The sequence below is a fragment of the Schistocerca piceifrons genome, chromosome 7 (assembly GCF_021461385.2).
Source record: "Schistocerca piceifrons isolate TAMUIC-IGC-003096 chromosome 7, iqSchPice1.1, whole genome shotgun sequence".
Taxonomy (NCBI): domain Eukaryota; kingdom Metazoa; phylum Arthropoda; class Insecta; order Orthoptera; family Acrididae; genus Schistocerca; species Schistocerca piceifrons.
Window position 1 is genome coordinate 562,419,285 of NC_060144.1, and position 20,974 is coordinate 562,440,258.

General features: G+C 46.7%; 1 protein-coding gene across 1 annotated transcript in view; it reads right to left on the minus strand.

Moving 5' to 3' along the window:
- LOC124709081 overlaps positions 1-20,723 on the minus strand; it is a 154,111-nt gene extending 133,388 nt beyond the window's left edge. The window contains exons 1-4 of the mRNA XM_047240728.1: positions 20,663-20,723; positions 20,402-20,557; positions 16,217-16,378; positions 8,600-8,906 (exon numbers count right to left, since the gene is read on the minus strand). Coding sequence (XP_047096684.1) covers positions 8,600-8,906; positions 16,217-16,378; positions 20,402-20,557; positions 20,663-20,723 — 686 coding nt within the window. The remainder of the gene's footprint in view (positions 1-8,599; positions 8,907-16,216; positions 16,379-20,401; positions 20,558-20,662) is intronic.
- Between the last annotated feature and the right edge of the window lie 251 nt (positions 20,724-20,974).

The following is a 20,974-nucleotide window of genomic DNA, read 5'->3' on the forward strand; positions in this document are numbered from 1 at the left end:
GCCAATGATGGTCGTATGCGTGTTTGGCGCCGTGCAGGTGAGCGCCACAATCAGGACTGCATACGACCGAGGCACACAGGGCCAACACCCGGCATCATGGTGTGGGGAGCGATCTCCTACACTGGCCGTACACCACTGGTGATCGTCGATGCGACACTGAATAGTGCACGGTACATCCAAACCGTCATCGAACCCATCGTTCTACCATTCCTAGACCGGCAAGGGAACTTGCTGTTCCAACAGGACAATGCACGTCCGCGTGTATCCCGTGCCACCCAACGTGCTCTAGAAGGTGTAAGTCAACTACCCTGGCCAGCAAGATCTCCGGATCTGTCCCCCATTGAGCATGTTTGGGACTGGATGAAGCGTCGTCTCACGCGGTCTGCACGTCCAGCACGAACGCTGGTCCAGCTGAGGCGCCAGGTGGAAATGGCATGGCAAGCCGTTCCACAGGACTACATCCAGCATCTCTACGATCGTCTCCATGGGAGAATAGCAGCCTGCATTGCTGCGAAAGGTGGATATACACTGTACTAGTGCCGACATTGTGCATGCTCTGTTGCCTGTGTCTATGTGCCTGTGGTTCCGTCAGTGTGATCATGTGATGTATCTGACCCCAGGAATGTGTCAATAAAGTTTCCCCTTCCTGGGACAATGAATTCACGGTGTCCTTATTTCAATTTCCAGGAGTGTATTTAGTTGCACACATCGAAGTGAGAATACAGCTTTTCAAACAACCGGGTTTCTTCTTCTTCGCCTCCAAAGCTGTCCACGCTGCATTCATAATTCGTTTGAAATTCATCACCCTCAAGCCTAACTTAATTTTTTCCATGCATGGTTTTATCAACTATGAATGCAGCAATGCGCTGACCTATTCTGAGATCTTTCCTTCATCTTATTTTCTTGGCTTTATCGGCTAATATTCGGTCTGCGACGTGGCATGCTGGGAGATCCTTATTTGCAGCATATGCGATGTCATGCTCTAGGCAGTCTAGTAGGTTAATACCTTTATCACCATGTGCCAGGCGTTTCTGAAGCTTTGTTCCAAGTCCACAGAAGTTATATCCTGGAATGTGCAATTCAACAGGAAATTTGTCGAGAATAGCACCTCCACCTCTTATTATGGTGTGCTTCCTATCATGCATGGTACGCTACTGAGGAGATAGAGGTCTATTCCCCCTGTTATAAACTAACTCATCAGTGGCAATCCAACTGTTTTCTGGTGATGGAAATCCCAACCATTTAACTAGCGCTCTATTCCCACGATGTCTTATGATGCATTCGATGAGAAATACATCTGGTTCAGAACTCTTCTGCAATTCCTCCGTGTAAAAGGATCCTGCAATTTCATCACTCTTGCCATCATTTAAGGTATATGTCCTAGGGTTCGTTCTCTGCACTTTGGATACTGTGAATATCTCCGCTGACCAGTCTGGTAAGAACGATTTCTCGAAAGCTGTCTTATGTTTTGAAATACATACTAAGTCGCCTAAATTGAAACTCAGCTTGCATGGGTCCAGCATTTTAATGCGGAAATATACTGTGTCCATGAGTGAATTATCGCAAACATCGATTGGTCTCATTTTTGTTGTACTACGTTTGGTTCGATTATACCATGCAATTATCTGTGGGAGAATATCTGTCCACTTGTATGAACCACGAAGATTAATCCGCATCCACATTTGAGCTTTGACTGTTATGTTCAAACGCTCCACGATGCTAGCTTTCAGGTGGGTAAATGTGGAGTAATGGTGTATCCCGCACCGCTCCATCACAGTCTTGAAGTGTTCATTGTAAAACTCGCCACCATCATCGGTTTGAAGATTGTCCAGGCATCGATTCGTTCCTGTCTGCAGCAAATGGTCAAACACCACAGCAACATCTCTGCCTGTTTTAGTTTTCACAGGAAATGCCCATGTGAATTTAGAGTATGTATCAACTACCATTAAAATATACTTGAAACCTTTATTCTTACGGGAGTAGAGACCCATATCCACAAGATCTGCCAGCCATAAGTCGTCTAGTCCTTTAATCATTACATGTCTGCGCAGGTATGTTCTTCCAGTTTGTGCAGCTACTGAACCACTATTTCCATATTCGCTATTATTATTCAATGATTCCTCTCTAAGTTCTGAAATTACTGAGGTAACCTCATTCGAGTTTGCTGTATTGCCCCCAACAGCCAAAGCCATCAACAGTCGCAGTCTGTCTATTAGTTCATCCGGCTCATCGTAATATACATACTGCGGGAGTTGATTGCTCACTCCTTTATGCTGAATGTCTACACACTCACAGGTTGCTCATTCAGTAAAGATTGTATAATGGTTGTGTATTTAGAGTTTTGCGGGTTTCTCAGTGTTCTGTCAGGATTTTTATGCACCTCTGTCAACTGCAGGATTTCACCATAGACTCTGCGATCATTGGTAGAGCATTTTAAGTTTTTTGATGGCCTTAGGAAGATTAGATTCATTAAGCCAGGTGTTATTTTAAACTCTTTATCCCCAATCCGTATTGTGCTATTGGTTAAACTTATAGTTTGAGAGCCTAGCATGTTCGATATCTCCCTCCTGACACCAACCAAATATTCTATCTATCCTACCCACCGCATACCGGTTAGTGAATTCAGTGATTGGATCATTATCACATGAAGCCATCTTCCTGATAGATTCGGTAACAGGTATAAAAGTTTCTCTCAGTGTTTGCTCCCGATTCATATGTCCCAACCTCAAGAAGCGTAATTTCTCTCGACCTACTTTGCGCACCTTTGTCGACATTTCAGCACATACTAAGCTGAGCTCTGTATATCACATGGTTTTATATATGCTTTGTTCTTCTTCTTTCCTGCATCCCCTTCTTCAATAACAACAACCTCAGCTTGTATCTTCCCCCTCAATTGCGCTAATTCTGTTCTATAGCCGGTTTTTGTGAAGCGCAAGAAGTTTCTGAGTGTCCTTTAATTCCCTTACAGCCTTACCGATTCCTCCCTCCAGATTTTTAAATTTCATATTTGTGTACATGCGAGCATTCAGACTGGGCGTCCGCCATGCATGCAAATTTGTCCGTGTTGCAGTGTCTACTGATACACTCACCTATTTTGTACATTTATATATGGGGAAACAACTGTAAGTTCCAGCTGTACCTACCGTCACTCAATTTTCGAGTTTATCAATAACGAGAAACCCGTATTGTGAATGATTCCAGCAATCCGCACATATCTTTACAAATTCATTGTATGACATGTCGGTCCCTACATGAGCCTGGTAAACGTGTTTTACATTGAGATTGTCTTGTTTGAAGGCTATAATGAGGTTGGCGTTATCCCTCAACTGTTTTGGGATCCTGGAATATGTCTGACTCAGATAAAATACGTCAATACCCATATCACTACCAAAGCAGAAATATCTACGGATTTGATCCTGGTTTTCAACAGTAACATTGTCAAATATGAAGACAGTGTTAGGCTTTACCACTTCAGGTGGGCGGATGTCGTCGCTTTCACTGAATGCTCTGTGCGTTACACCATCTACTCCATCTAATATTTTCTGCAGTAACTGGTACTTGGGTTGAAAGAGTGTTTTGAAGAAAACCAAAAGGTACACGAAGCGGACTCCGTCTATGGCGTTAACAGGAGCCATGAGGACATTTGTCTTACCACAGTTGGAAGGACCTACAATTATCGCTCGTATGCTGTCAGGAGGGAGTGCTCCATTCTTCTTATTGGTCTTCTGGTCTTGGTCATCATCACAGGACCAGTCACCCACAACAAAGTCCTTGCGCGAGGGTGCTTCACCCAGCCTGCCATGATACCTACTGTGTTAGGTACTGGCGAGCAATAGGCTACACGATAGAATGAACTCCAAGTGGTATATTTCAAGGGAAGAGTGTCACATACATTAACGTACATAAATGTGCACTAACGTGTAATAACGTATGTGACATTTTGCCTAGAGAAATAAAAACACAAACACAGACTTAAGAGTGTAAATAAACTCCTGGAAATTGAAATAAGAACACCGTGAATTCATTGTCCCAGGAAGGGGAAACTTTATTGACACATTCCTGGGGTCAGATACATCACATGATCACACTGACGGAACCACAGGCACATAGACACAGGCAACAGAGCATGCACAATGTCGGCACTAGTACAGTGTATATCCACCTTTCGCAGCAATGCAGGCTGCTATTCTCCCATGGAGACGATCGTAGAGATGCTGGATGTAGTCCTGTGGAACGGCTTGCCATGCCATTTCCACCTGGCGCCTCAGTTGGACCAGCGTTCGTGCTGGACGTGCAGACCGCGTGAGACGACGCTTCATCCAGTCCCAAACATGCTCAATGGGGGACAGATCCGGAGACCTTGCTGGCCAGGGTAGTTGACTTACACCTTCTAGAGCACGTTGGGTGGCACGGGATACATGCGGACGTGCATTGTCCTGTTGGAACAGCAAGTTCCCTTGCCGGTCTAGGAATGGTAGAACGATGGGTTCGATGACGGTTTGGATGTACCGTGCACTATTCAGTGTCCCCTCGGCGATCACCAGTGGTGTACGTCCAGTGTAGGAGATCGCTCCCCCTGTGTGCCTCGGTCGTATGCAGTCCTGATTGTGGCGCTCACCTGCACGGCGCCAAACACGCATACGACCATAATTGGCACCAAGGCAGAAGCGACTCTCATCGCTGAAGACGACACGTCTCCATTCGTCCCTCCATTCACGCCTGTCGCGACACCACTGGAGGCGGGCTGCACGATGTTGGGGGGTGAGCGGAAGACGGCCTAACGGTGTGCGGGACCGTAGCCCAGTTTCATGGAGACGGTTGCGAATGGTCCTCGCCAATACCCCAGGAGCAACAGTGTCCCTAATTTGCTGGGAAGGGGCGGTGCGGTCCCCTACAGCACTGCGTAGGATCCTACGGTCTTGGCGTGCATCCGTGCGTCGCTGCGGTCCGGTCCCAGGTCGACGGGCACGTGCACCTTCCACCGACCACTGGCGACAACATCGATGTACTGTGGAGACCTCACGCCCCACGTGTTGAGCAATTCGGCGGTACGTCCACCCGGCCTCCCGCATGCCCACTATACGCCCTCGCTCAAAGTCCGTCAACTGCACATACGGTTCACGTCCACGCTGTCGCGGCATGCTACCAGTGTTAAAGACTGCGATGGAGCTCCGTATGCCACGGCAAACTGGCTGACACTGACGGCGGCGGTGCTGCGCAGCTAGCGCCATTCGACGGCCAACACCGCGGTTCCTGGTGTGTCCGCTGTGCCGTGCGTGTGATCATTGCTTGTACAGCCCTCTCGCAGTGTCCGGAGCAAGTATGGTGGGTCTGACACACCGGTGTCAATGTGTTCTTTTTTCCATTTCCAGGAGTGTATATTTATTTATTCACCATCTAAAATTATCATCAACATCGAAAAAAATTACTTGATTTTTTTTAATCAGTGCAGCAGCAGTACAGTATTTGGAAAATAGCTGATTCTTGTATCCCTCACATTCAGCACGTATATCTCGAAATATTATCGACGCATTGCAATAGTCTGGTATTCCATCAATATATTTGAGTTCAACATTTTCGACACCTATTCGAGGAATAGCACAAGACTTCGGCACTGCACATATACAGGTACTAAAACAAAGATCTATACCGTGAAGCGTCCGTTGCAAGGGCCAAGTGGAGGGCTGGATGGTGCGTCACTAAGCAGGACGGAGAGTGCAGCATGGCCTTACTGGTGGAAAACGCGGTTTCACAAGTCGGCGACCAGTGAAACTGAGTCCCTTTATGCAGCAAAGCATGTAATGAACGAGCAATTGTCGCAGTCGCAGGTGAAAATTTATCGTAGTAGGCGACTTTGCTGAGAACAGCCTACAGTTCTTTGACAGACATAGTGTGTGGAAGCAACACAATACCAGAAACATGTTGATGCAAGGGTTTCAGACCCTCGTGAGAAAACCCACGATAAACGATAAAAGGTTGAAAAAATTGATGTTTTTCTAAATTACACTTCAACCCAGCCGCTTAGAGGACAGAAAAAAAAACGAGCGAGGTGGCGCAGTGGTTAGACACTGGACTCGCATTCGGGAGGACGACGGTTCAATCCCGCATCCGGCCATCCTGATTTAGGTTTTCCGTGATTTCCCTAAATCACTCCAGGCAAATGCCAGGATGGTTCCTTTGAAAGGGCATGGCCGATTTCCTTCCCCTTCCTTGCCTAATCCAATGAGACCGATGACCTCGGTGTCTGGTCTCTTTCCCCAAACAACCCAACCCAACCAGCAGAAAAAAAGAGTATGGAGATTTTGTAAATGTTGCTCAGTGGAGGCACCAGAAACTACAATTTCATTCAAACAGTTTGCACAACCCAGCAGAGATGCTGTAAGCTGTTCCAAAAATCGTTGAAAAATAGCAAGAGCACTGCCGCCTCGAAAAGGCAACTGCGAGTACTGTTACGAGGTCTGTTCAAAAAATTCCAGAACTTTATCCACAAAATTATTCTACTCTTATCTTTTACTTATTATGCATGGCCTACTTCGGAATACTCTCCTCCACAATTGGTACACCACTTTCAACATCATTTCCATAGACAGAAGCAATCTTGGTACGTCTCTTGCTGGATTGTGCAAAGCGCAGTTCTGCGAATTTTATCTTGTCTATCGTTGCAAATCTTCGTCCTTTCAACGCAGTTTTCAACTTTCGAAATAAAAAATAAAAAAATCCACGGGGGCCAGGTCTGGAGAATATAGAGGGTGAGGAAGCACAGTGATTTCGTTTTTTGTGCAATAGTCACACACCAACAGCGATGAATATGTGGGTGCATTATCGTGATGGATATTTGGATGTCAACACTGCAAAGTAAAAATGACGATCCATTACTTTCAATCAAGAATGTTGCCAATAGCAGAGATAATCTCGTAGCCGACGTCATGTGATGGAGTGTGGTGGCCTCTACCCTGCCCATATATACGGCGCTCCGTCGAGTTCTGGTTGCAGTTCGCCATTTTACATCCGAAGGTGTCTCCCACAGTTGGAGAGGAAACGGTAGTAGAAAGTTTAATACACTACTGGCCATTAAAACTGCTACACCAAGAAGAAACGCAGATGATAAACGGGTATTCATTGGAAAAATAATTATACTAGAACTGACTTGTGATTACATTTTCACGCAATCTGGGTGCTTAGATCCTGAGAAATCAGTACCCAGAACAACCACCTCTACCGTAATAACGGCCTTGATACACCTGGGCACTGAGTCAAACAGAGCTTGGTTGGTGTGTACAGGTACAGCTGCCCATGCAGCTCCAACAAGATACCACAGTTCATCAAGAATAGTGACTAGCGTATTGTGACGTGCCAGTTGCCTGGGCACCATTGACCAGACGTTTTCAATTGGTGAGAGATCTGGAGAATGTGCTGGCCAGGGCAGCAGTCGAACATTTTCTGTATCCAGAAAGGCCCGTACAGGACCTGCAACATGTGGTCGTGCATTATCCTGCTGAAATGTAGTGTTTTACAGGGATTGAATGAAGGGTGGAGCCACGGGTCATAACACATCTGAAATGTAACATCCACTTTTCAAAGTGCTGTCAATGTGAACAAGAGGTGATCGAGACGTGTAACCAATGGCACCCCATACCAACATGCCAGGTGATACACCAGTATGGCCATGACGAATACACGCTTCCAATATGCGTTCACCACGATGTTGCCAAACACAGTTGCGACCATCATGATGCTGTAAACAGAACCTGGACTCATCCCAAAAAATGACATTTTGCCATTCGTGCACCCAGGTCCGTCGTTGAGTACAACATCACAGGTGCTCCTGTCTGTGATGCAGCGTCAAGGGTAACTGCAGCCATGGTCTCTGATCTTATAGTCCATGCTGCTGCAAATGTCGTCGAACTGTTCGTGCACATGGTTGTTGTCTTGCAAACGTCCCCATCTGTTGACTCAGGGATCGAGATGGGGCTGCACGATCCGTTACAGCCATGTGGATAAGATGCCTGTCATCTCGACTGCTAGTGATACGAGGCCGTTGGGATCCAGCACGGCGTTCCGCGTTACCCTCCTGAACCCACGGATTCCATATTCTGCTAACAGTCATTGTATCTCGACCAACGCGAGCAGCAATGTCGCGATACGATAAACCGCAATCGTGATAGGCTACAATCCGACCTTTATCAAAGTCGGAAACCTGATGGTACGCATTTCTGCTCCTTACACGAGGCATCACAACAACGTTTCACCAGGCAACGCCGGTCAGCTGCTGTTCGTGTATGAGAAATCGGTTGGAAACTTTCCTCATGTCAGCACGTTGTAGGTGTCGCCACTGGCGCCAACCTTGTGTCAATGCTCTGAAAAATAATCATTTGCATACCACAGCATCTTCTTTCTGTTCGTTAAATTTCGCGTCTGTAGCACGTCATCTTCGTGGGGTGTAGCTGTTTTAATGGCCAGTAGTGTATATGGACCACGGCCTAATAGCCCAGAAGTTTTAAGTGCTTTCAGTGCCAGCCATGGAAGCTTATATTGTACGAACAAAACTACAACATTTTATTCGAGTCACAGAGTGGTACGGTGCAGTGTGGTTACTCACCTCTCGGCGCCGTGCGGCGATCGCACGAGGCGGACGGCGAAGAGCACCTGCACGGCACAGACGAGCAGGCAGCACAGGTTGAGCGACAGCGCGAGCGCACACAGCGCCAGCGTGGCGTCGTGCACCAGCACGTACTCGTCCGAGGGGGGCTCCCCCGCGGGCAGGGGCGCCAACCGCAGCAGGAAGATGAGCGACAGCAGCGCCAGCAGCAGGCTGGCCAGGCACAGCAGGCCCAGCGACCCCAGCGCCTCTCGCGGCGGGCCCAGCTGCCCGTGGTAGTAGCTGCGCCACGAGAACCGGCTGCCTCCTGCCACAACACAACAGCACACGCCCATCTCAGGAACAGCCACAGAAGTCGAGTCGTGAGTCACGCCTCGAGTGGGTCCATCCGCCATGTTGTAAAGGTTTCCTTCATTCGAGCTCATTGTCATCTTCCAACTGAGATCAACACTTGCTGCCCGTGCGGAAGTCCCCTGCATCACTCTCCACTTGAGTTTAATTAATAGCCCACGGTTCACTGAGTACTTTGAATTACTGCTCCTCTGTGGCACACTGACATAAATGTATGACAAGCACTCTCCAGATGAAGCCTCATCCAACAGCCTCTTGTGAAATAAGGAAAATTATTAAATCTTTGAAAAATAAATGTTCTGTTGGAGCAGATGATATCTCTAACAAGTTATTAAAACAATGTGGAGCAATTACAGCTGATGTTTTGAGTCCCATATATAATGCATCACTGACTCGGGGTATTTTTGCAGACAGGTTAAAATATGCCATTGTCAGGCCTCTCTACAAAAAGGGGGAAACCACAGATGTCAATAATTACTGGCCAGTATCCTTGCTTACAGCACTTTCAAAAATCTTTGAGAAAGTAATGTACTCAAGAGTGGTTAGCCATCTCAACAGTAATGGGATACTTAGTAAATAACAGTTCGGATCAGAAATGCTGTTCCACTGAGACAGCAATATACAGGGTGATTCAAAAAGAATACCACAACTTTAAAAATGTTTATTTAATGAAAGAAACATAATATAACCTTCTGTTATACATCATTACAAAGAGTATTTAAAAAGTTTTTTTTCACTCAAACACAAGTTCAGAGATGTTCAATATGGCCCCCTCCAGACACACGAGCAATATCAACCCGATACTCCAACTCATTCCACACTCTCTGTAGCATATCAGGCGTAACAGTTTGGATAGCTGCTGTTATTTCTCATTTCAAATCATCAATGGTGGCTGGGAGAGGTGGCCGAAACACCATATTCTTAACATACCCCCATAAGAAAAAATCGCAGGGGGTAAGATCAGGGCTTTTTGGAAGCCAGTGATGACGTGCTCTGTCACGGGCTGCCTGGCGGCCGATCCATCGCCTCGGGTAGTTGACGTTCAGGTAGTTACGGACAGATAAGTGCCAATGTGGTGGCGCTCCATCCTGCTGAAATATGAATTGTTGTGCTTCTTGTTCGAACTGAGAGAACAGCGAATTCTCCAACATCTCCAGTTACTGTAGTCCAGTTACAGTAGCACCTTCGAAGAAAAAGGGACCAAAAACTTTATTGGCTGAAACGGCGAACAAATGTACAACTAAATGAAACTTTATAGCTCCCTTAATTCGCCGACAGATAGTGCTTAGCTCTGCCTTTTGTCGCTGCAGAGTTTTAAATTCCTAAAGTTGTGGTATTCTTTTTGAATCACCCTGTACAATTTCACTGTCCACATAATAGACTCTTTAAATAGTAAAATGTCACCAGTAGGAATATCCTGTGACTTATCCAAAGCATTTGATTGTGTGAACCATGACATTATGTTAGAGAAATTACAATTCTATGGTATAAATGGAACAGCATATGAGTGGATTAAGTCATATCTACAGAATAGGAAACAAAAAGTCTGTTTATATGCTTCAGGTGATTCAAAGGAGTTTGCCACTTCATCTAACTGGGGTGAAATTGCATTAGGTGTTCCACAAGGTTCGATCATGGGTCCTCTCCTGGTCTTGATATACGTTTATGACCTCCCTTCTTATGTGAAACAAGATGCTGAACTGACACTGTTTGCTGATGATACAACCACAATTATTAATCTAGTAAAAGAAAGTGTGATAGAAAATGATACAACTAAGGTCTTTGGAAAAGTTATTAATTGGTTTTCTGCAAATGGGCTTGCTCTGAACTTTGAAAAAACACAGTACATCCAATTTTCTGCTGCAAAAAGTTTAATTCCTTCAATAAACATAACACATCAAAAGAAGTCAGTAGCTAGGGCAGAGCATACTATGTTTTTGGGTGTACATATAGATGAGAATCTCAATTGGAAAATTCATATTTTGGATCTCCTAAAGCGACTAGGTTCAGCAACTTTTGTAATCAGAATAATTGCCAATTTTGAGGATGTAGAAATTAGTTAGCTAACATACTTTGCATACTTCAACTCTCTGATGTTATACGGGCAACTCAGCACTTAGGCAAAAGGTATTGACTGCTCAAAGGAAAGTAGTTAGAATAATGTGTGGGGCTCATAGTCGCAAATCTTGTAGGCACCTGTTTAAAAGGTTAGGAATTCTTACAATTACTTCACAGTACATTTACTCAGTAATGAAATTTTTTCTCAACAACATGGATCTTTAAAATCATCAAAGACATTCATGATTACAATACCAGAAAAAATAAAGACCTACAGTATCCTATACTTAACCTATCTTTGGCACAGAAAGGGGTAAAATATGCTGCTATAAAACTTTCTGATAAATTACCAGATGAAATAAAATGTCTGACAGACAGCAGTAATAGTTTCAAAAACAAATTTAAATCATACCCCCTTGACAACTCCTTCTACAGTCTATACCATAGATGAATTCTTGAATATGAGTAAATAAATCTGGAGATATAATATATGCATTTTGTGCATAGATAATAGAAATATTTAGGTATAACACTATAATGTAAACAAAAAAAAAAGAAAAAGGAACTTGTTTCCTGTGTGCATTTCTTGTACATTTGACACATTCCACATCATAACGGTTTTCCATGCTATTGATCAATGGAACATGTAACTAACTAAACTAAACTAACTAACATTACTCGTCGATTCCTCAGCAGGAATAACGTTCGCGTTAATCACAGTAAGTCCACTAGACAAAAATGCAGTCACCCATTAGAACAGGTCGTTTTGGAACGCTATAGTTCGTGTACAGCTGGTATCAGACTGTCATGTGGCCTCTAGCATGAACTCGGGCAGTAAAATGGCCCCTATCTGCCAGGTATTTGACGGGATCACCACAATCACATGGAACGACTTGGAGACTTGACGGAGTGGGAGAAAGCAATGGACGTATTTTGATCTGCCTGTGACCACACCATTGATGAAATTGCCAGATTTGCTGCTTATTGAGAGAGGACTGTTGGACGTGTCTGTTAGGAATAGTGTACGACTCGCATATATGTACCACACTATAATAAAAGTCGTTGTAAAAAGATCCTAACCGACAGCAACCTGACCATCAGTTTCAAACGCAACACGAATTGCTGCTGTCAGTCAATGCGCACCCACTTAGCCTGTTTCCGAGTGAACATTATGGTAGCAACTGCGTGCAGTAGACATTTGGAATCATGTACTACAGAAATTATAGTTGCTTGTGGCAGCTCATTAAACTGCATGACTCCGATGAGCCAAATAGCACAGAAATTGGATAGTAGCTGACCTAAAGTTTATAGTGTGATGCACCGAGTTGTGATTTTGCTTCTCGGTGTAAGTCTTCGAGTTCTATAGGCTCACTCCTACCTCGCTTTTAACACGCAAACCACACAGAAATCCGTCACTGTGCGGTTGCCTAATAAGATCAATTTCTGCGTGAGGCCTTTGAATGACACCAACTTTTGCCTTCTTGACTGACTTTGAAGTTAACGGCCTCGCACTTCCCTTTACAAGGTAGCTACTCTATGAAATCGTAACAGCAGGCAATGAGAAAAAGTGTCGTCAGATGTGTGCCATGCTCTCCTCCTACAATTTCTGGCTCACACCTTGGTTGCTACAAATATAGCTTTAAATACGTAACCTTGACTCATTATTGCATGTCCAGCTGAGTGGTAATTGCAATCCAATGTAGCGCATGGCCCGTATTTGGTCAGAAATGCGCGAAGTAGGAAATAGATTACACCAGATAAACCGTAGGTTAGCACAGATGTTATGCCTTATAAACCACTACACAACCACTGCACATTGCAAGGCGAATCGGCCAGGTGACGCGTGGAATTTGTTGACACAACAGGACCTAATCGAAGAAGGTGGAAGCCTTTCCACACCAGAAAACGTGGAAGTGTCTAGTATACATGTCGCAAGGCACGGAAAATCTGATGCGAATGCAGCCCGTGGCAGTATAAATATATAGCCACTTTTGTACTGAAAACATCTTGTGTTAGTATCGCAGCAATACCACCACCACGGGACTGTGATGGCTGGGGCATCATCCGGAGTGGTGAACGGAGTCCTCAGTCTGCCCTTGTGACGGGGCAGCCCACCCTGAGACACAAAACGCAACGTCGCTGCCGTAGGGCTATCCGTCCGAGGGATATAGCGCGCCACCCAGAGCGCTGGAAACGTCAACCCAGCCTCGGCCACTGGTGCCATATCTGTCGAGTCCGGGGACGTCGCCGACAGCAGCTGTCTGACCAGCCACACGGCAGCATTGCGGGACATCACGCACATACACACACGGGAGGCAGCTGGGTGCTTCAACAATACTGCCGCTGCTTCTAATTAATCACAGCGGAGAGCCACTGGTGCCATATCTGTCGAGTCCGGGGACGTCGCCGACAGCAGCTGTCTGACCAGACACACGGCAGCATTGCGGGACATCACGCACATACACACACGGGAGGCAGCTGGATGCTTCAACAATACTGCCGCTGCTTCTAATTAATCACAGCGGAGAGCCATAACAAAAGAATTTGAAAAGCAAAGAACTAGTCCTGTGTCACTGGTGCCAGTATACTGACGTCACCTTCTTCATCTGAACCTTCAGGCTGTGATACAGTGAGTCATTTAATTGCTGTCGAGTGTTTAGTCATGGAAAAGAAGCTTAACTACTGCACGTTTTGTAACAAGAAAGAGACAGTACATTTGTACTGGACCCTACACAACATACTTGCGTCTACGATTGCATGCAGGCTAGCTATTAGATCGTCAGGCAAAGTACGAGGCGCATTCAAGTCCTAAGGCTTCCGATTTTTTTTCTCCGGACTGGAAAGAGATAGAAACATGTGCATTGTTATAAAATGAGGCCGCGTTCATTGTCAATACGTCCCAGAGATGGCAGCACCGTACGGCAGATGGAATTTTACCGCCAGCGGCGAGAATGAGAACTGTTTTAAATACTTAAAATGGCGACGTTTTCCTTACTTGAACAGCATGCAATCATTCGTTTTCTGAATTTGCGTGGTGTGAAACCAATTGAAATTCATCGACAGTTGAAAGAGACACGTGGTGATGGAGTTATGGATGTGTCGAAAGTGCGTTCGTGGGTGCGACAGTTTAATGAAGGCAGAACATCATGTGACAACAAACCGAAACAACCTCGGGCTCGCACAAGCCGGTCTGACAACATGATCGAGAAAGTGGAGAGAATTCTTTTGGGGGATCGCCAAATGACTGTTGAACAGATCGCCTCCAGAGTTGGCATTTCTGTGGGTTCTGTGCACACAATCCTGCATGACGACCTGAAAATGCGAAAAGTTTCATCCAGGTGGGTGCCACGAATGCTGACGGACGACCACATGGCTGCCCATGTGGCATGTTGCCAAGCAATGTTGACGCGCAACGACAGCATGAACGGGACTTTCTTCTCGTCGGTTGTGACAATGGATGAGACGTGGATGCCATTTTTCAATGCAGAAATAAAGCGCCAGTCAGCTCAATGGAAGTACACAGATTCACCGCCACCAAAAAAATTTCGGGTAACCGCCAGTGCTGAAAAAATGATGATGTCCATGTTCTGGGACAGCGAGGGCGTAATCCTTACCCATTGCGTTCCAAAGGGTACTATGGTAACAGGTGCATCCTACGAAAATGTTTTCAAGAACAAATTCCTTCCTGCACTGCAACAAAAACGTCCGGGAAGGGCTGTTTCACCAAGACAACGCACCCGCACATCGAGCTAACGTTACGCAACAGTTTCTTCGTGATAACAACTTTGAAGTGATTCCTCATGCTCCCTACGCACCTGACCCGGCTCCTAGTGACTTTTGGCTTTTTCCAACAATGAGAGACACTCTCCGTGGGCGCACATTCACCAGCCGTGCTGCTATTGCCTCAGCGATTTTCCAGTGGTCAAAACAGACTCCTAAAGAAGCCTTCGCCGCTGCCATGGAATTATGGCGTCAGCGTTGTGAAAATGTGTACGTCTGCAGGGCGATTACGTCGAGAAGTAACGCCAGTTTCATCGATTTCGGGTGAGTAGTTAATTGGAAAATAAATCGGAGGCCTTAGAACTTGAATGCACCTCGTAATACCAACTGAAAACAACCCTAAAAATTAGTTCACATCGCGCCTACAACATTATTTTTAAAATTGGAAATCATATAAATATAAACCTCAATTATATGCCTTCTTTTAAAAAAATGTAGTTGTTCATACTGGTGTTAATAAATGTTGCTGAGCACAGGTTTATTCACAGTTACCTCTGGGGTTTCACAAGACTGCTAGAGCACATATGCAATGAAATACTTTTGGCTATCAGAGGAGGCCCATCATGTAACAGTCTTAACGAATCATGAGCCTATAACATTTTCCCACTCGAAAGACACTGACCAGTGCTACCCATGTCAATTTTGGGGCAGCTGTTGTTTGTGTCTGAATTTACTACTGACGTCGTCAGCATTGACAACGTTGTTGCTGACTATTCCAGGTGCACCTGCACCATCACTTCATTCCTGAACTATGAGGTGCTTAGCACCACCCAGAGCTCGCCCTGGATGCCATTTTCCGACCCCACCTTCATTGTACGTGGGCTCCCAGCTGAGAAAGGAGTATCTGTACCCAGGTACTCATAGGGTCTGCAGGACCTGAGCCCACACCTGTCAGCAGGCCGGTGTTGGCTACCACGTACGCACCCTCATCACCACTTTCCCAGGTGTCACACAATGCTTTGCCCACATTCACGAGGACATTGTTGGTCCTCTATCTTCCTCTGGCAACTGCTGCTACCTCCTCAATTTTCTTTTGTCCTCTACAAAGGAAATTAACCACCCATCTATTTCCCAAGCTATTTGCAGCTGTACAAGGAGAAATTACTAAAACAAAAAGAAAAGCAAATAATAATTGAATGTATGACATGATTTACACGCTATTGTAGCCTCAAGGATCGCTATGCAAAGTCATTTCTGAAAGTTGTGAACACGCCAGTGTTTACACTAATGCCAGACTGATTAAGAGAGCCCAGCAGCTCCATGGCCACCGCTTGCCATTTAGATGGTACCGGCCAGCACGCTGTACATGTGGAAGCCGCTATATGCTTTTCCATACATCTGCTATGTACACGGCAGGTACCATATAAACAACTGCTGGACAAGTGTGATCTGGGCATAAGAGAACAAGAGGTAGAAGGAGGTACGTACCAGTGGGTGAGGCATGTCCGGAGGTGTGGTGCCGGCCGGAGATTGTATGTGCTCCCTGCGTGTGGTGGGCCGAGGACCGTGAGATGTGGAGGCCACCATTTGCCATCTTGGGCAGTGCCGCTGTACTGCCCGGTCCGCCATTGGCCACCACGATGCCGCCACCTGCCAACATACGACACACATACTGATACCTGCTGGCACACTGTGCATGCACACTACTGGTACATCAGGCCACTCATACCACAGGCACACAATGGCCCTATACTACTGTCACACCAAACTACTCACAGCTCCCAGTGCACAGCAACCCAGGCACTCATACCCGCCTGCACACAGTGCACTCATTCTACTGGCACCACAAGCTACTCATACCTGCAGGCACACACTGCAGTCATACTGTTGGCAAACCAGTCTATTCATACCTGCTAGCAGACACCAACAGAGGCTACTCATCCGCTGGCACAAAGCACACCCATACTACTAGCACACAATGCTACACATACCTGACAGCACACAGCAACACACACTACTGGTACACCAGGCTACTCATACTTGATGGCACACAACACACACATCATTGGCACACTAGACTACTCAAACCTGCCAGCACACTGCAACCCAGTGTACTCGTACCTGCGAGCACACTGTACACCCATACTACTGACACCCCAAGCTACCCATACCTGTAGGTGCACTACATACCCATACAACTGACACTCCAGGCTACTCATACCTGTGGGCACACCCATTGCACCCATACAGAGGGAATACAAGGCTACTCATACCTGCGAGCACACTGTACACCCATACTACTGACACCCCAAGCTACCCATACCTGTAGGTGCACTACATACCCATACAACTGACACTCCAGGCTACTCATTGCACTCATACAGAGGGAATACGAGGCTACTCATACCTGCATGCACACTGTGCACCCATACTAGCAGAACACAAGGCTACTCATACCTGCAGCCACGCAATGCACTACTGGTACAGCCAGCTACTCATACTTGATGGCACACAACACACACATCATTGGCACACTAGACTACTCAAACCTGCCAGCACACTGCAACCCAGTGTACTCGTACCTGCGAGCACACTGTACACCCATACTACTGACACCCCAAGCTACCCATACCTGTAGGTGCACTACATACCCATACAACTGACACTCCAGGCTACTCATACCTGTGGGCACACCCATTGCACCCATACAGAGGGAATACAAGGCTACTCATACCTGCGAGCACACTGTACACCCATACTACTGACACCCCAAGCTACCCATACCTGTAGGTGCACTACATACCCATACAACTGACACTCCAGGCTACTCATTGCACTCATACAGAGGGAATACGAGGCTACTCATACCTGCATGCACACTGTGCACCCATACTAGCAGAACACAAGGCTACTCATACCTGCAGCCACGCAATGCACTACTGGTACAGCCAGCTACTCATACTTGATGGCACACAACACACACATCATTGGCACACTAGACTACTCAAACCTGCCAGCACACTGCAACCCAGTGTACTCGTACCCGCGAGCACACTGTACACCCATACTACTGACACCCCAAGCTACCCATACCTGTAGGTGCACTACATACCCATACAACTGACACTCCAGGCTACTCATTGCACTCATACAGAGGGAATACGAGGCTACTCATACCTGCATGCACACTGTGCACCCATACTAGCAGAACACAAGGCTACTCATACCTGCAGCCACGCAAAGCACTTGCACTACTGGTACAGCCAGCTACTCTCACCTGCTGGCATACAACAGGTACACAACATTATCCATACCTGCTTACACACACCATACAACACAACCAATCTGTTGCCACATCAGGCTGTTCGTCATTTAGCTTCTATGTCTGGCATCCAGACCCAAGTAAAGTGGACAAAAAAATCAGTCACCTCTGGTAGATATCGCGCAAATACTGCCACTGCCTTTAGCCTCTAAATGGTCACATTTTTGTGAGAAGGGAAGTCAGCACGTTTCTTCAGGTGTGTGGTGTCTACAGTATATCCACTTTTTGATGAAAATAATTTATTGTGTGGCAGAATAACAAGAATTTCAAAACAATTTTTAAAGACTCTGTTTACAAAAAAAATTAAAATGGTTTCAATGTATTAGCATACTGCTTTACCATTTCTCATAATGTGCCTGTTTATTACAGATGTATCACATCTGAGTCATAAAACATGGAATTTACTTTGAAATCAGCTTTTATGTACACGATCTTCCTCCTGTACAGTGTTATTAGTAAGTATATCTAATTTTACAGAAGATGGCTGCTTGAAAATTATGAAGTGTGCAGAAAATAGACAGGTACCAGTGTATATCGCATCTCACTAAGTTTTTAATTCACATTACAGATGCTCTGTATGGGCAGCATTTGTGATGCAGAAAATGTCAACACGTGTGTGCAATTCACTGAATTTGCTGAGACGTCAGCCCTGAAGGCACGACAATAGCCCCCTTCAGACCTGTTGTTTTGCCTATTGCAGGTGAAAATTAATTCGATGTGACAATATCGAGGGGATAATTTGTCTACCTGTTCTGACATGCCTACCCACTAGTGCAACTACATCAAATATAAGTCTTATGAATGTAAATTCGGAGAGGTGCTCTGTCCACTAATATGTGTTACTATTCTGTACGTTTTGTAGTTTTCATGCAATCATCTTCTGAACTCCCACACACACTTGACAAAACTGTAAAGTCGTTGACAATGTTATTATCACATTGATGGGAGTGATTAAGACATCTGTTTCTTTGTATGACATCACTTTGTTTTCCTGTATTGTAATTGTGGTGTAACGTAGAAAGTGGCCCAAGCAGCATCTGAAACCTCAGGTTTGATGAAACCTTAGGTTTGTGTGCCTTCCTTTCTACCCAGAAAACAGGTGGGGAACTTTCACACGTCGTCCTGTGCAGGGGGACGGAGAATGGGTTCCGTCGAGCAAGGTATTTGTTGTGGCGTAACAAGCTAGCTACGCCACATTGAGAAGGGAGCCGAAAGGCACGCGTACACTCACGCCAACTGGCGTCAAGTCTGGAACAGGATAACTATTGAATGGTAGCAAGAAAAGTACGTAGCTGCTTTATACTTAACTTTTAATCTTTGTGGGTTTACAACGTTCTTCTGGAGACATTTATACGATAACTCTCAAACTAGGTAAGGCTAATGGCGCCTTGCTAGGTCGTAGCCATGGACTTAGCAGAAGGCTATTCTAACTGTCTCTCGGCAAATGAGAGGAAGGCTTCGTCCGTATTGTCGCTAGCAACGTCGTCGTACAACTGGGGCGAGTGCTCGTCCGTATCTCGAGACGTGCCTTGTGGTGGCGCTAGGTCTGCGATCACACAGTGGCGACACGCGGGTCCGACATGTACTAAATGGACCGCGGCCGATTTAAGCTACCACCTAGCAAGTGTGGTGTCTGGCGGTGACACCACAGTATTATTGTCAAACACCAGTAGTGTCCCGGTCCTTACTGTCACTTCATGGAGAGTTGGGGGTTGGGTTCTTTGGGGGAAGAGAACAAACAGCGAGGTCATCGGTCTCATCGGATTAGGGAAGGACGGGGAAGGAAGTAGGCTGTGCCCTTTCAAAGGAACCATCCTGGAGCCGGCCGGAGTGGCCGAGCGGTTAAAGGCGCTACAGTCTGGAACCGCACGACCGCTACGGTCGCAGGTTCGAATCCCGCCTCGGGCATGGATGTGTGTGATGTCCTTAGGTTAGTTAGGTTTAAGTAGTTCTAAGTTCTAGGGGACTTATGACCACAGCAGTTGAGTCCCATAGTGCTCAGAGCCATTTTTGAACCATCCTGGCATTTGCCTGGACCAATTTAGGGAAATCACGGAAAACCTAAATCAGGATGGCCTCCCGAATGCGAGTCCAGTGTGCTAACCACTGCGCCACATCGCTCGGTTCATGGAGAGTCTCAGGTAATATGCAACCTGGGGAATTGAGTGGCAGAGCGAAACTACCTCGCTTCTCCGTCTCTCCCCGCGATGACTTATTCTGCAAACGCGTTCCGAGGCTTACGCCGGGGGCATTGGGATAGGCGCCGACTGCCACTAGTCCTTCAGAAACGTTGGAACCGAGTGAATAGCAGGTTACAAGTAGAAGAAATGAGACAGTGTAGGTATACTGACCGCCTCCGGGGCTGACGCTGCTGGCATTGCCGAGGGAGTGCTTGGAGGTGCTGAGCGTGGAGACGTGCGAGTGGTTGAGGCGCTGCGACAGGTTGAGGCTGAGGTTGGCGGCCGGGTGCGCGTGGTGGTGCTGGTGCTGGTGGTGGTGGTGGTGGTGGGCGGCGCGCAGAGCGGCGGCCGCCTGCTGCGGGGCCGCGGCGGCGCCGGCGGCCGGCCCCACGGCGCGCGGCAGGTCGGCCAGCAGCAGCGACGCCGGCGTGCCCGAGCTGGTGGTGTTGGTGGCCGTGGGCGGGCCCTGCGCCTGCGCCGTGTGCTTCAGCATGGCCGCCGGGGCCGGCGCTGCCGCATGGCGGCGGGCCGCCGCCGCTCACCTGCCGCTGCCCGCTGCCCGCCTCGCCCGCTGCAACACCGCAAGCAGAGGGTATCGTTTCCAGTCACGATCAGCATATCTCATTACCTTAAGCATTACTTTGTCAAAGTACAACTAATTTCTTGCACATAAACTCGAAATCTTCACCGGCAGTGAATATTGCGCACTACCGTGTTTTCTCACAGGTTAGGGACAACTCTCAA